Source organism: Natrix helvetica, assembly GCF_964273705.1.
Source record: "Natrix helvetica genome assembly, chromosome: 6".
Classification (NCBI taxonomy): Eukaryota; Metazoa; Chordata; class Lepidosauria; order Squamata; family Natricidae; genus Natrix; species Natrix helvetica.
The window spans coordinates 56,538,875-56,559,825 of NC_138553.1; the positions used below are offsets into that span (position 1 = coordinate 56,538,875).

Genomic DNA, 20,951 nt, shown 5'->3' on the forward strand with positions numbered 1-20,951 from the left:
GACCGCCCCCTCTCCCGAAAGGGACTCGGGGCGGTGTACAGTCCGTATCAAAATACAACAAATTAAAACATAATAAATAGATACATAAATACGTATATGAGAGAAGGATAAAATATGCCAAACTGTACAGCTAATTAAATAAATCAGAATATACAAAATTTAAAATCCCAATATCATATAAGATTAAATTTAAGAGACAATCCCTCTAAAAACTAGTAAAAATGTGTATGCCAGGAGGTAGACGTTATAAATTATGCCAGACCAGCCAGTCGGAACAGGTGTGTCTTCAATTTCTGTCGGAAGGAGCGGAGGTCAGTAGTGGTTCTAATGTCGGGGGGGAGGTCATTCCAGAGGGTTGGGCCCATCACAGAGAAGGCCCTACTCCTCGGTGTCGCCCTTTGGCATTGCCTCGTGGACAGCACCAGGAGAAGGCCCTCCCTGTGAGAGTGAATTGGCCGCAGGGATGTGTGTGGGAGGATGCGATCCCGCAGGTAGCTAGGCCCTATGCCATGGAGCGCTTTAAAGATGGTAATCAAAACCTTGAAACGCACCCGAAAGACTACAGGCAGCCAGTGCAGCTCGCGCAGGAGAGGTGTTACGTGGGAGTACCTGGTACTCCCCATGACTACCCGCGCGGCTGCGTTCTGGACTAGCTGCAGTCTTCGGGCGCGTCCCAAGGGAAGCCTCATGTACAGAGTGTTCTGCGCGGGGGGAGCGTGGCGGCGCGGGTAGTGGTGGTGGTGGGTGGCCGCCGCGGCCGGGGGTCAATCGAACTGCGCCTCCTTCGCCTCCGCCTCGTCGGGCCTATCTGCGCCGCCGCTCTCCCTCCCCGCGGGTGGGGAATGGAGCCGCTCGCTCGCCGCCTGCCTTTTCCTCCTTCCTCCGGAAACAGGCGTTTCTTTCTCTTTCTTTCTGGCCACTTGGTCTCCGCTCCAGAGACGCTGCCGGGGACAGAGTCCAGCGCTGCCGTCGCCTGTTCCTTTTCAAGCGCCTCGCGTCCGTTTTCCGGCGCTGCAGCGCAGACCGCCTCTTCTCCGTGGTGGCGGGAGGCCCAAGGGCGAGCGCGCGAGGCCTGCTCACAGCTTCTCTGCCTGCGCCCGGCCCGGCCGCCTGCTTGAGGGAGCAGCAGCGGCGGCGGGCGGGCAGCGCAGCAGCGGTGGGCCCTCAGCAGTGCCGGCGTCGCCACTTCCGGCCCACCCGCTCCATGGTTCGTCCGCCTCCCCAGCGGCTCTCGCTGCCTCCCTGGCTGTCGCTGGTTCGCTGGCTCGCCCGCTCGGAAGCCCCGCCGCCCAGCCCGCTCGCTTGGTTGTAACTCTAACCCAACTGGGGAAATCAGCTATAGGTTTAATGAACATAATTAATCAATATGGTCAAGTATCCGGGTTTAAAATAAATTTAGGGAAAACAAAGCTGATAGTTAAAAATATGAGTATAAATCAAAAAGAAGAATTGGAAAGAGTAACAGGATGTGAGATAGTTAAAAAGGTTAAATATCTAGGAATTTATATCATAATCTCAAATGGGAAATTATATGTATAATTATGAACCATTATGGTATAAAATGCAGACAGAGATGAATAAACGGAAAAAAATACAATTGTCTTTACTGGGAAGGATAGCAGCAGTAAAAATGAATGTTTTGCCTAAGTTTTTATTTCTTTTTCAAATGATACCAATACTCAAAAAAGATGCAAATTTGGAAGAATGGCAGAAAGGTATTAATAACTTTGTTTGGGCAGGGAAGAAACCAAGAATAAAACTTAAAATAATGCAAGATATACGTGAGAGAGGAGGTCTGAAAAAGCCCAACTTAAAATTATATTATGAAGCAGTAGTTTTATCAACAATTAGTGATTGGATTAATTTAACAGAGGATAGAAAATTGAATATTGAGGGATATGATTTGGTATATGGTTGGCATGCTTATTTAATATATGACAAGGTGAACAAGATTTTTAAAAGCCACATATTAAGGAATGCTCTACTGCGTGTCTGGAAAAAATATCAATACAAGTTAAAAGATAAGATACCTATGTGGGTAGTACACAGACACGCGATAGAGAATATAAGTATAGAACAAAAACAGGACGTAATTACATATAAAGAACTTCTTAACATAGAAAGAGGTGTACTACAGCTAAAACCCTTGAATGTCTTAAGAGAGGAAAGGGTAATTCAAACCTGGTTTCAGTATGGACAGTTACAGGCTAAATGGAAAAAAGAGCAGAAAATTGGTATCATACAAAATGAGGATAATTTGGTAAAACAAATTAGGGACCAGACTCAAATGCATATAAAAAGGTTGCATAATACAGTGATAGAAATAGACTCGGAAACAGAGTTAGTTAAAGATTGCATGATAAAATGGGCACAAAACTTTGAACAACCAATATTGATGAAAACATGGGAAAAGATTTGGATAAGAAATGTAAAATTTATGCAAGCTCAAAACTTGAGAGAGAATTTTTATAAGATGTTCTATATCATTTAGATACCAAAAAGTTAGCTTGTATATATCTGAATTTACAATCTAAATGTTGGAGATGTGATTGTGCTGACGCTACGTATTATCATGTATGGTGGACTTGTAAAAAAGTTAAAGCATTTTGGATAAAAATATGGTAGATTATTCAAAATACTCTTTAAAAGAGGATAAAGTTAACTCCCCAGATATTCTTGTTAGGTATAATTACAGATTGTACAGCTATAGAGACTAATTTGATTTTGAACTTAATAACGGCAGCAAGATTGTTGGTGGCGCAGTACTGGAAGAAGGAATAACTGCCTACTATTCAAGAATGGACGTTAAACTTAGCAGAGATGGCCAAAATCTCAGCATATTTGAAGGATTATTCAGATGAGAAATAGAAGCTGGAATGGAAAAGATGGATTGATTATATTCAAAATAAATATCGGACTAAGAAATTCCAATTAGCTTATGAATGAACAAGGAATGTTACAATTTATCTAAAGTTAGTTTAATAAAAGGGGAGTTAAAGTACAAGAGGAGGTAGGATGCTATAGTTAGTTAGCCTATGTTAGTGTATGATTGTTAAATGTTTATACCCTGTATTTTGCTCTGGGAGGTTGGGGGGAGGGAGGGTTGGAGGAGGGGTAGGGTTGGGGAAATATTTGTAAAAATTATTAAATTCTTTAATAAAAAAATAAATAATCTCAGCAAAATCTGTAATATGGAAAAAATTGTGTTCTTTGTCAAGGCTTTGAAAGCAGTTTAAGGTAGTACATCAAAAAATAATAATAAACCTTTGATATTGATTAGCTTGTTTAGAACTATTCTAGTTTGCATAGAACTTGAGATTCAAGGAAAATAAACATTAGAAATTGTCCCTGACTGGACTTTGGATTTTATTGGATTCTTGTTCCCATCAACTCGGTTAACATGGCTATAGGGATGATGGAAACTTTCCTCAGTTTTCCACATAGATTGGCAGTATGAGAAATTAGGATTTTATATAGATCGCCTAATTTCAAAAGTTTCTGTTTTGAAGGGAGAAATGCAATATTTTTATAAAAGGAATATATTTTCCAAAGGATCGATTCAAGCTTCTGGCAAAAACAAGCTGTCCAATTTAATGAGTCTCTCCAAAAAGAAAAATGGTGGTCCTATGCATGGCAGATTATTACCCTCTGTGGGAATATGACCATAGACGGTAACAATTGCCCATTTAATGTTATGTGCAAATAATTTGATTTTTGCATTATCTTTATCTTATATGTTTAATGTAACCTAACCATTTTGATACCAAGCAACAATTATCTGGTTCTATGCTGGACATAACTGCTTATCAAATTGACTATTCATCTTCATGGGAGTGAATCTCAGGCAAATTTTGCTTAATATAATCTTAATCTATGGTTTGTAAAAACTAAAGTGATGTGAGCTAATAAGCCTTGCTTTCAAAATTAATAAGATGTCATTGAATTTGCTTAAATTAAAAACTTATGAAAATATGTGAGAATCTATATTCGGAACAGTATCTCAGGGTTCAAATGTAGTATGAGCAGCAATTAAGAGTTGACTGATAAAGTATTTTAGTTTCTTGTATTCATAATTTAACAGTACAATTAATGTATATATTATAAAATTAAGATTTATCTGACTATTTTTATATTCCTGAATTGCAAGGCATTTGTTTAAAATAGACACATAATTTTGTTAGAAGGTTTAACATCAGTTTAGTTTAAGCAGGAGTTTGTTAAATATCCATACATTTATAGTGAAATGTTTAATTTTTGATAGTAAAGCTCTGTTTGCATGGTGGAGCTATGTAAATGATGTTTCAGTGATGGTTCACAATATTAAAGAATTATTTATGGGTCAATAAACTTTAAATTGTGTAAATTAAACAAGTAAAACTGGCATGTATAAACTGAACTAAACATTATACTTTTAAGTTAAATGTAAATGCTAGGTTCTAAACCTAAAATAGATAACATTGCTTTGTTAATTGTGATTTGTACAGAAAACATTGTTATATCCTGCTTGGTTAAGTAGCATTAAATAAAGGCTGATGAGCCATTCTGAAGAGTGAGTTAATCTCATCCTACCTTGATAGATTATTATATCGCCCAATATATTCTTCTAACAACCAAAAAATAAATGTTTTCACAATCAGCCGAATGTTATTTCTAAGATCAACTAAATAAAATTATACCATGCTTTCTACTAAGAATGGTTAATGGTCCACTGAATTCAAATCTACATTTGTAGCTTCTTTGCTTAGTGGGATATTGATTTGTTTATTGAACTTATCTTAAGTAGCCTCAGGTTCCATCAGCATGCAAGTGATATAATTTTCTACTGGCTTTTGCTGAATTTTATTTGCTATTTAGTCAGTGAGATAAATTCTTTAACTCGGTTTCTAATAACTGGATTTCTGTAATTGTAATTTTTCATAATTTATAAATTTGGTTTATTTCCATATTTTTTCTCAATATCTGTGTGTAGGTTAGAACATTGAAATGTAATACAGTACGTTCTAGCTGCTTTCAGTTAAAACTTTCACAGTCTCTTTCACTTGTCAAAGTAGTTGAGGCAAACTGAGGGACAGATTTAAGTGTTCAGAAGCATACCTGTATGTTTATTCATTTTATGGGTTTAAACAACAAACATATACACCATGTTTCGCTCCATTCCTATGAATACATGAAGAATTGCTTCCAAATCATCCATCTGTTTAAACAGAGGAAACTGTTACTGTTTGTTACTTTAGGATTAAATAATCTTACACCGGGTAAGATTACTGAGTAAAGAACATTTGAATTTACAGGACCAAAGTTGTTCTGTATATTATATGTGGAAAGTACACTTGAACAGTGACAACTATAATAAATAATCCTGCTGCCCATGAGGCAGTTAATCATTTTTATAGAGTATGATATGTGAATGGAACCAGCCTTTTTGCAATTCTGGGAAGAATCCTTTCAAGTAGCCTACTCTCTAATTGTAACAGATGAATATAACAAAGTGATGTTGGATAAAGCTTAGCTACTGAATTGCAATTATGAGCTTACTTACTCTTCTACCCCACAATTATGGGAAGTATCTTGTCTGAACTACTCTACCATTTGTGAAATGATGAATCACACACTTCTCATACTTTGAAAACACTTGTTGCTGCCTTCACTAGACCCGTTTCTAAAAATAATATCCCATAGTGTAGTGGAAATTACAGAAACTGCAGAAGAGAATAAGAATATATATTTTCCATTAAAGACAAATATTGTTTATACAACTGTACAAAGCTTTAAAAAAATGCAAATGTTGATACTAACTCTGAAGAAGTTTAATTATACAGGCTATTTCAACTTACAAAACCACTAAGCTTAATGGAACTGTCCTAACAATGGTTTCCAATCAAATTTATGTAGCTACTCAAAGGCAACACATATGTAAAATTTATATAAATACAGATGCACATTTATTTTATATACATTCATCAATATCAATAAAATTACAAAATGGTCTGTCATACTCAGCAACCTGTTTCAATAATTGGAGCAGCTTTCTGCTAAGGATCTTCAAAATATGGCTGACATGAACTGAAATTTATATATTCAATGTATTTTCCAAACAGAATCAACTAAATAAATGATATTGTTGTTTTGCAATTAATTCAAATTTATGAAGAGATCAAATGCAAGATGAACAAATTTAGAAGATTAGCATCCATGAATCAGGTAGCCTTTATATATGAGTAACCCATAATTTTTCTTACGTTTCTTCAAATTCTTGACTCGTAGAATCGTATTCTGCAATGAAGTGTTTAAGTTCTTCAACACATCGCTCACCAATCTCATGCAAATTTTGTCTCAAAGAAAACTGAACAGGTTTTTCTAATGTAGGGTCTTTTTCAATCAGCATCTTCACCACAGCACCAAAAGTTTCACAATCCTGTCGGTATACCTAAAAAATGAGTTTTAAAAATGCATACAATGAAATACATTATAGTATCTACCTCAAACTTAACTAAAGCTTGTGGAGCAGCTGATTGGCGGTTGGATCAACCTCCCAAAATACCACTGATTAGCTGTTCTAGGTGGTGGCATTGTAGCAGCAGCGGTTGGTGGTGGTGGCAAATGGCAGCGGTGGTGATCCCCACCGTCTACAACAGCTTATCGGCAGTATTCCAGGAGGCTGATCCAACCGCCGATCAGCTGCTTGGCAACAAAGGCTCCAATGTTCCCCGACAGTGGTGAATGGCAGCGGCAACAGGTGGCGGCAGCAAATGCCGCTGCACCAACCCCTCCCCCACCACAATAGTCACTCTATTCTGGTGGAAGAGGGAAAGCTTAGAGGGATCTCTGTAGGGGGTTTCTGTTTCTATTTCTTGTTTTGCTTTGCTGAAACTTATGGGACCTTGGGAGGGGAAAAGGAATGTGCCTGGAGCAGCTGCCTTATTTCATCTCAGGAGAAGAGCAGCAATATTTCCTTGGAGACCAGCATTTATCACCTTCTCAGTCTGGGTTTCCCATAACATCTTCACACACCGGGATTGACTCAATGATGTATTGGACTTTGGGAGGGGCTCTGTTGCAATGGTTTAATCTAAAGTTTCAAGCGGGAAAAGTTACTTCCTACCGACATCTCTTCTGTCACAACCTTCCAATAAACATTTTCTTTTGAAATGGCTTTCTTCAAGAGTTCTGCTTTCTTGAGAAGACTGGCAAGGAAGGACCTTTTAGTGCATTTTCCATGGCCACCCCTGCCTTGCAGAACACTCTTCTCCCTGAAATTTGGCAGGCCTCTACCCTCCTAACCTTCTGAATTGCACTGAAGACCTGGTTTTCCCCCCACCCCCACCCCCCCAAGCACTGGGATAGGATGACGTGATTGCATTTTGGAAGCTAGACATAGTGCCAGGGGTTTTTGTTTGTTTTTCATGTTTATGGTTTTAAGAGTTTTAATGCAGTTTTTATGTTATTTTAATTCTTGATTGAGAGCCACTGAGAGTTTGGTTGGAGATGGGCAGCTATATAAATATTTTAAATAAATATGTAAACTTCTTCAGAGATGCCAATTAATTCAGAATCCAAACATTCACCAAAATAATGCAAAAGGGGATAATGGCACATATGGGGAATATATCTAATATACAAGAACATTTTTAAAAGAGTTGCATAGAATTCTTGTGTAAAGTAGATAATGATCAAGTTATTATTTTTATTCCATTTTGAATGGGAGGAGAGATGAGTGAGGTTTGTAAATAATAGAAGGAGAAGTATAGGAGAAGAACCATTTATTAAATATTCTAATTTTAAACCTGAATAATAATACAGATACTCTTTAATTTACAACAGTTCACTGTTCAAAGTTACAACAGCACTGAAAAAAGTGATTTATGACAGCTTTTCACAGTTACAACTGTTGCAGCATTCCCATGATCATGTGATCAAAATTCAAATGCTTGGCAACTGGTTCATACTTATGACCGTTGCTATGTCCCAAGTTCATGTGATCATCTTTTGCAATCTTCTGACAAGCAAAGTCAATGTGGAAGCCAGATTGACTTAACAACCAGGATATTAACTTATCAACTATAGTGATTCACTTAACAACTGGAATTTTGGGCTCAATTGGTGGCGCAGTGGTTAGAGTGCAGTACTGCAGGCTCATTCTGGTGATCACCGGCTGCCAGCAGTTTGGTAGATCGAATCTCACCAGGCTCAAGGTTGACTCAGCCTTCTATCAATTTGAGGTGGGTAAAATGAGGACCCAGATTGTTAGGAGCAATATGCTGACTCTGCATACCACTTAGAGAGGGCTGTAAAGCAATATGAAGTGGTATATAAGTCTGCTATTGCTATTGTGGTCGTAAGATGAGGACTACCTGTATTGTGCAGATCAATCTATATAACTGAGACTTAACAAAGAAACTATTATAGTTGTGCTGGAATTGAGTACGGCTTTTCCACAACTGTCTCACTGAAATGAATCATAGTAAAATTATAGCAATATATTCATATAAGCATTACTACCTCAAGAAATAGGTCACAGGATTTCCACAATATTTAAAGGACCTATTTCTCCTTATATAAGCCAAAAAACATATGATGGCATAAATCATGATTAGACATGACTCTTTCAACTTAAAATGTCTTTACTGATTGTAAAATATAAAAAGGCAAAACTAAACATTTAAAAATACAACAAAGAATAATTCAATTTTCACTATAAGAAGGACTCACCCTCCAGTAATTACAATAAAAATAACAAACTATCTGAAAACTGTTTCCTCTAAATCTCTTCCATAATAAAATTGTTCTCCATTAAAAACAGGAAGGGTGCAGGTTTATCTTAAAACTGTTTACTTAGCATTATTTGCTAACTAGAAACACATTGCCAATTCTGATTTTCTGTTTATAGATTTATAGGAAGGAGTTTTAATTTAGACACATGTAAAGGATATAGTGGGTTAAGCTTGGGTGGAGTTCACTGTGCAGCCCTGGAACTATATCCCATTTCTTTACTGGAGACAGAAATGGACGTTTTAAAACATCCATTCCAAAATTCTAATAAAATTCTACAAACTGCATTTTCTTCCAGAAAAAACAACAACTATGTGGCAAAGCAATTCAACTACACAATTGCAAAGATGTAATTTACATTGAGAAACAGGTGGAAAAACTAACAGGTATATTTGACACAAAGCAGTTTGTTTCTTTGCTAATGATTTATATGTATGGGATTCAAGATAGTTATCATTATAGATACCTTGATCTTACTTGGAAGAATTAATACGGTATATTCCTTCTTACAATTGCTAACAACTGCTAACATTACATACAAAAGTTTTTTAGCCTTATTTAATTTAATTAGCTAGCCATGATTCATGGCCAATCAATAAATCAGAATTAGATGTGGATCCAAGCAGTTGTTGCTACAGCTTCATAAAAGGGACTCTAGATCTATATTGCTTCCTTCTATAGATGACTAGCAAGAGTAGCTGCCTCCAGTCTCACCTTATTTCTAAACTCTTGTTAGCATGCTATGCTGTAAAAACATAATCCTATTTCATAAGAAATTTACTCTACTTTTCCAGTAACAAATATTGAAATTAAAAACAGTGTAAGATGATTTAAAGAAGGAAGGTGAGTTAAAAATTTAAATAGAGATGTGAAGAAATATGTTTTGGTCTCAGCATTTACTCAATTGCACCACAAAAGTTAATAGATGTTCACAAATCCATAAGACAATCATTACTGAATAGTATTCCAAAATATAGTCACGACAAAGTTGCAAATTACAGTGAAAATACAACCTTATACTTCCTAAAATGAACACTTATTAGGACATGAAACAAGCTAACCCCACGAAGCATTCCTTTATATTTTCAATCTAATGAATGTGTGATTTTGATTTGAGAACAAAAAACAAAAAAATAACAAAAGCAATTAAATCCTTTTTGTAGTAAACGAAGGTGCCAGATTTATTTTAGAAATTTAAGTCATTCTAATAAATTTGCTATTTATTTCATCTTAAACTATGTTGTGTACATCAGTTAAACTTTTAGTCAAATTATACAGCAAAGTTAATTTGGAGAAAAAAAACCCTCACAAATATTCATAAAAGCAAAGTGTGGCTTACTTGTTCAATTTCCTTTGTCTTTTGAGCAATTGCCTTTGAGCGACTAACATGATGGTTGTCTTCAAATAATTGATTGCTGTCTGTTATACTAGCACCTGTTTCTTCATGATGGTCTATATATAATGGATCTGAGGATGTGGCCTTTAAAAGTGAAGAATAATTTTATGTGGCTAAAACCCATTATATGAAATATTGTTAAGTTAAATAATTGTCATTAGTTAACTGCATTCTTGTATTTCAAGCAATCCTCAGTTCACATTAAAAAAACAATCAAATTTATTCTACGTATGAAATATGTATGTACACTTACATTAAATTAGATACCAAAATATCTAGTTTACCCAAATCATTGGGTAAACAGTACATATTTCAGATCTTATGTATTGTGATAGCAACCAGATGTATTACACTGGAAAGTTTGGTCTAGTGATTGAAAACCAGTCTAGAAACTTGAAGACCAGGAGTTCTAATCCCACCTTAGCCACAAAAATTAACTGGATGACCTTGGACCAGTCACCCTCTCTCAGCTCAACTTATCTCACAGGACTGCTCTTGTGACGAAAACAGGAGGAAAAAGTATTGTTATCTTTGCTGCCATTAGTTATTTATAAAAATAATAAAGATGGCATATAAATAAATAAATAAATTTTAAGATATTACCTTTCAGATTTTAAACATGCATAAAGCAAAGAGTACAAATGAAGTGAAATCAAATTATATTGAGGAGTATATACAGTTTTAGTAATAGAGTTACTGTGGAAGAAGAATGAGGAATTTGAAAAGAATACGAGGTCCATATTTCCAGATCTTTTCAACAAAAGCTGTGCAATCCTCACTGCCTAACCTTCAAGCACATTTTCTCCTCTTTGGAAAACAGCTTTGCATTTTGGTGACAATCTGGATCTTGAACTAACTGATTTTTTTTCAATCTTTCTGAGATCAAATTTTAAATAAATGCCAAAAGCCTAATCATTCACTAAAGAAACATTTTACTCAGATAATTAAGCAAGATTATTTAAGAAAAAAATGATAGGAGATCATTTTTGGTATGTAAGGATAAGAATAATATCAGATCTGGGGATGAAAATAAAAGAAAGTACATTTAATATCAAAGACACCGTTCCACCTTCTGTTTCTCATTAAAATAGTCCAAAACAATAGGTAGCCCTTGTCTTACAGTCATAACCAGGATTGGAATCTGTCATAAGTCAGTCTGTTTGTAAAACAAGATGTCATGTGACTTCAGCAACTTATGATAGTAATCATGATGTTTGCCGTTGTAACCATTAACCAAGATTATGGGTCATGAACTGAGTACCTACCCAAATCCAAGCCTCAGTAAGGTAAGGAACTGCTTCCAATTTTCCCATCTGCTGAGCCCCCCCCCCGGCAATCTGACTTTTGGCTAACCTGCACCTTGCCTTACAGGTCACCAAGCAGCCGCAGGTTTGTACTGCTTGTCTTTTCTCCCTGTTCCCTGCACTAATCTTTCACTTTTGCACCCAGCTACCAAAGCAGAAGTGGCTCACTGCCTTTGCTGTCTTCTTTTTATACTCTTTTTGCTGCCTTTGCTGCCTCCTTGAGCTTGTTTGGAGGTTCTAGCAGCGGAGCGCAGCTATCATATACCCTTGACCGAAGATTGGTACATTCCTTCTATCTGGGATGGTGGTCCTCTTCCACTGAGCACGCAGCTTCGGGAGGGACGCACATGGAGCAGTGAAGGAGGAAGGGGACACCTGCCTAGCCAGACAGATCAGCCAAATCAACCCTGGTGATCAATGGGGTGACAGATGTCGCAGCCAGATCGCCCTCACATCCTTTGCTGCCTCTTGTTTGGACCCAACCTTTCCCACAGTTGGTCTTTGAGCTTTGAACTATTGCTCCTATAGTTGTAAGTGCCAAAATTCTATATGGCCTGTGGTCACGTGTTTGAAATCTGTGAGCTTGGAAACTTGTTTATACTTACAAACGGTTGCAGTACCCTGTGATCACCCTTTGCAACCTTCCCTGTTGGACTTCCCCAGAACAGTCAATGGGGAAGGTTGAGGATTATTAGAGTAACTCTCTTCCACTTATTCATTCTGCCCCAGCCCTTCTCCACTCATGTCACACCAACCACACATAATTTTGTGCACTATCCCCGGCTTGCACTGCACCCCCTGGCATCCCTCCCAACTGTGCATCTCCTTAGATTGCACGCATTACCTCTTTTGCACTCTCCTTGCCCTTCATTGGGCCTTTCCTACACTTGCACACACCCTCTTGTTCCCTTCCGTATTTAGCAGCAGCCACTTACCTGCCTAGTAGCCTGGCATTTGCAATTTTTTGTTAGCTTCCCCACTAATTTTGATTGTGGGAAGCTGGCAGGAAGTTGCCTCACCTAATTGTGAGATTTGATTAACAATGGCATTTGGAAGTGCAAGGACTGCAATTGCTAAGTAATTACATTTTGACACTGCTTAGCCAATAGAAACCCAATTGCCATTGTAAGTTAAGTACTACCTGTATATATTAAGCAAACCTGCATAGTTGGTTAAACTGGAAAATATTATGTTATCCAATTGATTAAAAACTAGGACTTTCAAATCTGCCATCTGGGTTGTGTGGGAAGAGAAGATTGTTTGTTCAGCTCATACATGACAGTTTTGCTTACTTTTATTAACTCCATATAACATCGTTACAGCCTGTATTTTTTATATTTCAATGCTACTTAATTTTTCTTCATTAGGATGTAACTAAGGGTAATATTTGATAACTCTCATAAACTGAATTCTATTGCATCTTTAGGAATATATAACTATTTTTTGAATTTTGTGGATTATACCAACATGATACACTCCCTGAAAATGTGTACTTATATTTCTTTTTTAAAAAGTTAGGATAGAAGAAATTCTGGCTATGTGTAATCAATAAATATTGGTTTTACAGAAGTAATAAAAAATTCTGTATAACTAAATTATTAGTTCATACTATATCAGGGGTGCTGATTAATTTTTCTGAAGGGCCACATGAGAAATTGGAACTATTATGGAGGGCCCCCTGCCCCCCTTGCTGCCCTGTCCTGCACTGCCGATACTCCACCCCCACAGGCTGTACTGGGATCACCCGCAGGCCAGATGTGACCCACAGAGTATAAAATGCCCAGGTCTGGACTACAGACTTGCACAAGTTAAGTGGGTAAACTACAGAATTATCCAATTTAGTAATATGGTGATGTTAGCAATTAGGAAACATCATTCATTCAACATATATTACTCATTGTTTTTCTGTTCAACCTATTTCACATGATTGCAAGACCAGTACTGAAAGAACTGAGCTACAGGAGGAAAGGCAGAATATAAATGAGTGAATAAAATAAATGACCATGTACAAATGTCTATTAGTGTTATTTTTACTCACATCATACTCTGAAATTTCAGGTACACTGCTTGCCTCTACTTTCTCTGCCTTTTCAGCTGCCCATCGACTTGCAGCCTCTGCAAGCTCCTTTTCTGATAATCTGTTGCTTTTGTCCAAAGTCTAATGAAAAAAAATCCCAACGTGTAAATGAAGTTGTATACAATAAGACATTTTAGAATTTAAGAATCCTGAAGCAGACTCAAATGTAGTACTGCAACAAAAACTATGTACTGAATAAAGAATGTTTAAATTCTTCCAGCAGAACTCTCCCAACAAATATCTTCTGCAGAAAACTGAGAAACTTTCCAAAATAAACTAAGGACGCAGGTGTACCAAGACATAGAAGAGACTAACTGAAAACTCCATAGCATTCTAGCTTAATGTAACACTTTAAAATATATGCACAAAATCAGAATCAAGAAAGAAACATGTAGCAAAAACATTCTCCATTCAAATTATTTTTACCGCTAAATATTTAGAACAATTTAGATAATAAACTTACTTTTGCAGGTGGTAGTGCTGTAGCTCCTGAAGGAGATACATCTCTTGAAGTCTTCAAACTCTGAGTTGAAGATCTCTCTTTATGTAAAGATAATGCAAAAATATGAGCAGAAAAACATTTTAGCTTGTAGTACTAAGTCTATGGTTAGACTGAAAATATATTACGAAACAACTAACTTTGTGTTCGTTGAATATGGATTAGACTAGTGGTTCTCAAAACATTTTGCTCTGAGCAGATCTTTAACGTTTTAAAAAATGATTGAGGTTCATCTTTTAAGTGATTGAAAGAACACGTTTGCATGCGTTATATCTATCAATATGTGCTGCATTAGAAATTAAAAAATTTAAATGTTAAAAGTATTTGACTTTGTGGACCTCTTGAAAGGTTTTGGGGATCACCAGATTCCCCAGACCACATTGGGTTAGACCAATATTTTTAAACCTATTGTATGCATACCAGTAGTATGATGCAGAAATAAAAGGGTTTTTATTCTCCTAATATAATTACTAGGAAATTGGAATTTTCCTGATAATTAATGTTTGTTTCTCTTTCACTTTGTGACCAGCATGAAGTTTGATATATTTGGCACTTTATATACTGCATCCACTGAACAGCTCAAAGAATCTCTGCCTTTTCATTGAAACTTAAAGAGTACAATAATCTAGACCAGAGGTGTCAAACTGCCAGCCCACGGTCTGTATGTGTCACACACAGGGCACGCCCATCCCAGCTCAGCAAAAAAGCATTGTGAAACGTCTAATGATGGCAATGTGACACTGCGAGTTTGACACCTGTTATCTAGACTGAAGAAGCATTGCCCACACAGTCAGACTTTTGCTGAAGGGGATTCTTTGCAGACTATTTCCCTAATTCTTATCTTCACTTTTCTAGATGTGTGCCTCATGTTTTTCTATTTAAAATCTTTGCTGCTTTGTGGAACCCACTCCCCCCCCCCCCCTGCACAAATGATGTTCTCATTTTCCCTTAACACTACTAGGTTCCATCCCTTCACATTTCCCTCAAGTCTCACAGTATCATGATTCACCTTATATGTTATTCCTTTCATTGAACTGCTTTGGACTTTTACCAGTTTGCAAACAACTAAAAGAAACAAAAGCTTTCCTCCAAAGCAGCAAAAAGTAATAAAAAGTCATGGGTAGATCAAGACAATCAGTAATTTTTTTTCTCTATATTGCTGCACTAGTTTTAAAATGCTTACACCTAATCCTTTTTCATCCTCCACTCACTGGCTATTCGTACATAGCCTTTTGCCCCTTTTCTACTTTGCAACTAGAAGCAAGGAAAGCAAGAAGCTAGAACAAGCTTTGGTGAGACATACAGTAGTTGTTTGGCCCATTGTTTTACCCACATTTTGATTCTTAGTTTATGGGTAGAAATGGGAAAGAATGGATACATATTTAAACATTAATTATAACAGAATGCTTTTAATAAAGCTGTTAGAATTCTCAATTTGAACCATACAGCAATGGTTTTAGCTATGATAGGCATATTGTTTAATAATTTAGATGGAATATAAGGTATGTGACTGAATTTATAAAGGTGTAAATATAATCATGATGAAGAATAACATACAAAGTTCAGAGTTCTTCTCAGAAAAAGGAAAGGATGTTTGTAGTATGGTGGGACTCATGTTCCTAACAGGAGTAAGTTGTGGGGCATTCTATTCAGAGAAATCTTGTTCTGGAGAAAGGAATGGAATACACTGTCCACCTACAGAAGTGTAATACATAATTTTAAAAAATCTTCTATGTTAACCTAGAAGAACACTTACTTTAAAAAGGATATTTATATTTTTAATGTTCCTGAATTAACCATTAGCCAATTAGGTTGCAATTATATACAATTATGCATACAGATTATTAAGTAAATTATACTTGTGAAGCAATTATGTACAAACTCAATTCAAATAAAGCTGTCACAAAGTTCTATCTTTGCTTTGAGAGTCATATTATTTCAAGAACAATTTCACTGCAGATCATAAAAACATGTTCACATAATTCTCATTATATTCTTAACTCAAGACAGGTTCATTATGCAGAGACTGCTTCCTAGATATCCAAAGACAGAACTACTGCTCAAGGGATGTGTGTAACACCCTTTAAGTGGAAAATTATTTTCATCAATTAATGTTTTCTTCAGTTTTTCCAACATCATCTCCTTCATCATCCACATGACTTTCCCCATTTTCTCGGTTTTGGAGACCAAGAAATGGCAGGGATAAAGAAGAATGTATAAATGGAAAGCATTTTGGAAAAATGATCAAAGGCCTGGAGACTAAATCATAACAACAGCTGGCTAGTCTAAAGAAAAGAAGAATTAGGGATGACATGATAGCAGTATTTCAGTATTTGAGAGGCTGCCACATAGAAGAGGGGGGTCAAATTATTCTCCAAAGCACCAGAGGGCAGGACAAGAAATAATGGTTGGAAACTAAACTAAGAGAGAAGCAACTGGAATTAAGGAGAAATTTCCTAACAGTGAGGACAATTAACCAATAGAACAGCTTGCATGGAGGTTTTTAAGAAGAGACTGGACAGTCACTTTCTCTGAGATGGTAGTTCCTCCTGCTTGAGCAGGGGACTGGACTAGAAGACCTCCAAGGTCCTGTTCAGATTTATTCTATGCTATTTTATGCTATTCTATTCTATGCTATGCTAGCATGCTTTCATGCTTAGATAGATAAGGACTCTTTGGATCTCATCAACATGCTTACAGGGATATCTTTAAATTATTAAACCTGTGGCTTGAGTAGCATAAGAAAATATGTAGTGACATATATAATAAGAAAATGTGAAATGCTGGGTTAGATAAATGTTTAAAGCAGGTCTTATTTATTTTGTAAACAAAGATATAATATAAAAAAAATCTCAATGAAATGCGAACTCACAATAAAATATTACATACCAACAAAATGTGTGTACTGAAATAATGTATGGACAAGATAAATAATGAAACCACTTGCTTTTCCTCTCCTTCCTATCTGCCTTATGTCCTTTAAGATTAAAGGGTTTTCTTGTTTGTTTGCTCATTACTATGCAAAATTGCTATTTGAAATATTCTTTCACTTGTAAATCTACATGTTTTACAATTCATGTAAATTGTAATTCAATCCTTGGAAAGGATTAATTTTTTCCGGTTTTGAATACTGTAGATTTTCTTTGCAAGGATAGCCATTCCAGCTCTTGGCTTTGGGTTTTCTTTTTTGAATGGTTAATCCTACATTACCTTGCAGGGAAATATTTCTTTTATGTAAAGATGACATACTTCTGCTATGCTGGGACTGATGGAAGGTGTAGGCTTTGCTTCTATCAGGCGAATAACTTCTGCTGCTGACACTGGAGCCAGATCTGCTGTGAGGAGATTCTCTCCGGCCAATCGGTGATTCTCTGAAGTAAGGGGAATCCCTTTTATGTGGGGAGCGATCTCTTATATACTGTGGATATATAGGTTTCCGTCGTATGCCATCTCTTTAAAAACCATTGCAATAAACAAATAAAAACATTCATTTATTCAGCAAGAGCGCCAAGTAAAGACCAATCTTCTTCTGAATCTTTCCTTAGAGAAGGTTTTCAATTCTCTAACTGACAAGGAAGAAATACAATGAAAATCAGGATTTTTTAAATTAAAAAAACCCTAAATGACTTAATCACTCAAGCAGGAAAAAAACAAAGTATATAATGAAAAGCATTACAGGGTAGGAGGCAAATTCAAATTTTCAGCTGCCTCAAAAATAAGTACTGTTCCTTTGCTAGTTCATTTTAGAAATCTGGAAGATTTTTTAATATATTTTTAATATTTTAAAATATTTTCCCATTAGGAAAAAAGGACTTCATACATATTTAGAAAATCTTTTTTTATATTTTCTTGGATTGTAGTAACTATTGTCTAAAACCATTTACTAAACAATAAGAAGCAGAACATTTCCTGATGCAGCTCTATGTTTTTATCAATTATTATGTTTTACCCTTATGGAAGTCATTGTTCAGGGGAAAAAATATGAGGTTTCCTTTGTCTCACACTATTTTATACTTTTATGTAATGACCAATTTAAGTCCAATTAAAAGAAAATTCTACTCACTAGAAAACTAAACAGCCAAAGTTAACATTGCATTTGGCCATTAAATCAAAGCACAATATACTAGGGGAAAATACATAAGGATAATAAACAAAACTTCTAACTGTAAATATTATCAAAGTTAATAAGTGTGCAAACCCATACTAAGTAGATACAGATTAGGGCTTTCCATTACAGGTAGGAAATAGGTGAAGGGGTACTTTTCAATGTATTGAAGAGTTCTCACCCACTCTCTAGGCTTTTACAGCCATTTTGTTGCAAGTTACTTAATGCTTATTTCTGTGTCTTTCAAGTATATGTTGTTAAGTGCATGACCTCCAGAGAGTAACACAATTAAAGGTAAATAGAGAAAAAACCCACCTCCAGTGTACACTAGAGACTCTTCAGCATTGAAACAAATATACTTTGCATTAAGCTTTTTCCAAGGTTGTAGCTAACAATAAAACAATCACATTACTGGCAAGATAGACCCCGAAAGTAATATAACCAAATACTTGACCCCAATATATAAAATAGAAGAGGTTTCTGTAACAACCAAAGAAGTACAGATCTGCAATCTTCATTGTAACTAAAATGTAGAATATAATTCAACATCAACCGAACCAAAAGTCTGGGGCTTCCAGGGAAGCTGATGAGAGCTCCATGAAAGTGGAGGCAATGAACACAGCAGTAAAGTTTGGAACTCCTCTCCAGATCAAGGAGAGAACAAGGATCACTCATAAGTTTGGTCCATACAGAATCTGCCCACAAATACTGATCTCCAGCTGGTTTGAGAGCTCTGGGAACCATTTGTCTAAGCAATGGTTGAGCATCTTCAGATAGCACATTCACCTACTTCCTCTCTTAACTTCTTTAGGAGTTGCTTATTACTGATTTTCTGGATGTTAAGAACCGTCTTAAAGACAGCTTCCCTCATGCCAGGAAAGTTTTTTTTCTATCCTGGACAAAATAAATTTAATATAAATTTAAGGATTAAAAAGAAAAAAAAATTTTTTTGGGGGGGGGACACAACAAAAGGCAGTTGAAGGTTGATTTTGGAAACTGAAATGCTAAGTTAAAGGGCTGAATGGATCCCTTACGGCAGAATTAACTGCAATTAAACATTTCAATAACCATGGATCAGACCTGCATACCGGCTTGGAGGAATTTTATCCCATCACTCCTTACAAAAAAGAACGAGCTCTTACATTTATTGTAGTATTTTAACACCACTCTATGTCTTATGTTATTAGATGGGGTAACGGTCATTAAAAACAAAATCAATCACAATAAAAAGAATGTTGGTCTTACCTGAAAGTGTCTTTTAAGTAGAGTAGAGGGAGGGGTCACAGGAGGGTTTAACACAGCCTGATTGGTCCATTAGACTGAGAGAAAACTTCTTAACCTTCTGTCTCTCCTATTGGTTCCCAGTTTCCTGGATGTTGAAAGTCTGTATCTGAAAGTCAAAAACAACAAGGGACAAGCCCCGGGGTCGCCCATTCCTCCCCCGCCCAGTCCCTGTCTAACTATCCAGGGTGGGATGTGACCCCTCCCTCTACTCTACTTAAAAGACACGTTCAGGTAAGACCAACATTTTTTTTCCAGTAGAGGGAGGGGTCACGCAAGGGACATACCTAAGCTACGTCCCAGGGAGGGAAGACTGGGGCCCAGGGGGAGGATCGGCCGCCACCCGTTGAAGGACCCTCTGGCCAAAGGATGCCTCAGCCGAGGCATAAACATCTAGTCGGTAATGGCGAATGAAAGGGGTCGGAGAGGCCCAAGTGGCCGCTCTACAGATTTCCTCAAACGGAGCCCTGGTGGCCCAGGCCGCGTAGCTGCGGTGCTACGAGTGGAGTGGGCTGTAATGCCTGTAGGGGGAACCTGACCCGCAGCATCGTAAGCCGCCACTATAGCCTGTCGTAGCCATCTGCCAATGGTGGCGGAGGAAACCTTCCCCAGAGATCCCGGTTGGAAAGACACAAGGAGTGCCTCTATCTTACGTGTCCCTTCCGTCCGTCTGAGGTATATGCGGAGGGCGCGCCGGACGTCCAACCTATGCCAGAGGCGTTCCCCCTTGTGCGAGGGGCTCGGGAAAAGTTAGGCAAAATGATCTCTCAGCAAAAAGGTGGAGTCGAGGTGAAGGATTACCCTGTCCTGATGAAAAATACAGAGATCATCCCGGGAAGAGAGGGCGCCCAACTCCAATATACGTCTGGCCGAGGTTACGGCTACCAGAAAAGCCACCTTAAAGGTGAGCAGACATAGATGGACTGTACGGAGAGGTTCGAATGGAGCTCCCATTGAGAGCCCTGAGGACCAAAGGGAGGGAATCTATGCACTGGAGGGGGGCCTAAGATTTGCCGCCCCTTTCAGGAAGCGCTTTTTGAGGGGTGAATGGGATAGAGTGTGGGATCCCTCCCCTCCTAACACCGTGGCCAGGGCGGCTACCTGTCGCCAAAGAGTATTATGGGACAGGCCGTCCTCCAACCCCTTCTGCAGGAACTCTAAGACATTAGGAATCATGGCCCTGGAGGGGTTTAGATCTAGAGTAGCGCACCATTTTGCAAAGACCATCCAGGTAGCATTGTAGATCCTGGTGGTGGAGGGTCGTCTGGATGCCTCAATAGTCGCTATCACCCCAGAGGAGAGTCTAGCCTTCCTCAGAAGCTTCCGTTCAAGAGCCAGGCAGTCAGATGGAGCCACTGGGGCTCCGGGTGGATTAGGACCCCCTGGCGTAAGGTCACCTCCCCCTGGGGAATCCGCCATGGTTCTGACACTGATAGTTGGGCCAGGTCCGCGAACCAAGGTCTCCTGGGCCAATACAGAGCGAGCATGATGACGAGGGTCCCCTCCGCCACTATCTTTCT

The 20,951-nt window shown here is 37.7% G+C and overlaps 1 protein-coding gene across 7 annotated transcripts in view; it reads right to left on the reverse strand.

Moving 5' to 3' along the window:
* Nucleotides 1-5,704: 5,704 nt before the first annotated feature.
* The window catches only part of PPHLN1 (periphilin 1), a 42,488-nt gene continuing 27,241 nt past the window's right edge, over nucleotides 5,705-20,951 (reverse strand). For 5 of the 7 annotated variants that reach the window (XM_081957192.1, XM_081957195.1, XM_081957193.1 and 2 more), the window contains 5 exons: nucleotides 17,256-17,497; nucleotides 14,010-14,086; nucleotides 13,508-13,627; nucleotides 10,109-10,249; nucleotides 5,705-6,427 (listed from right to left, as the gene is read on the reverse strand). In XM_081957192.1, the coding sequence (XP_081813318.1) occupies nucleotides 6,236-6,427; nucleotides 10,109-10,249; nucleotides 13,508-13,627; nucleotides 14,010-14,086; nucleotides 17,256-17,497 (772 nt within the window). In that variant the 3' untranslated portion in view covers nucleotides 5,705-6,235. The remainder of the gene's footprint in view (nucleotides 6,428-10,108; nucleotides 10,250-13,507; nucleotides 13,628-14,009; nucleotides 14,087-17,255; nucleotides 17,498-20,951) is intronic. The other 2 variants (XM_081957197.1, XM_081957198.1) reach the window with 2 other exon arrangements.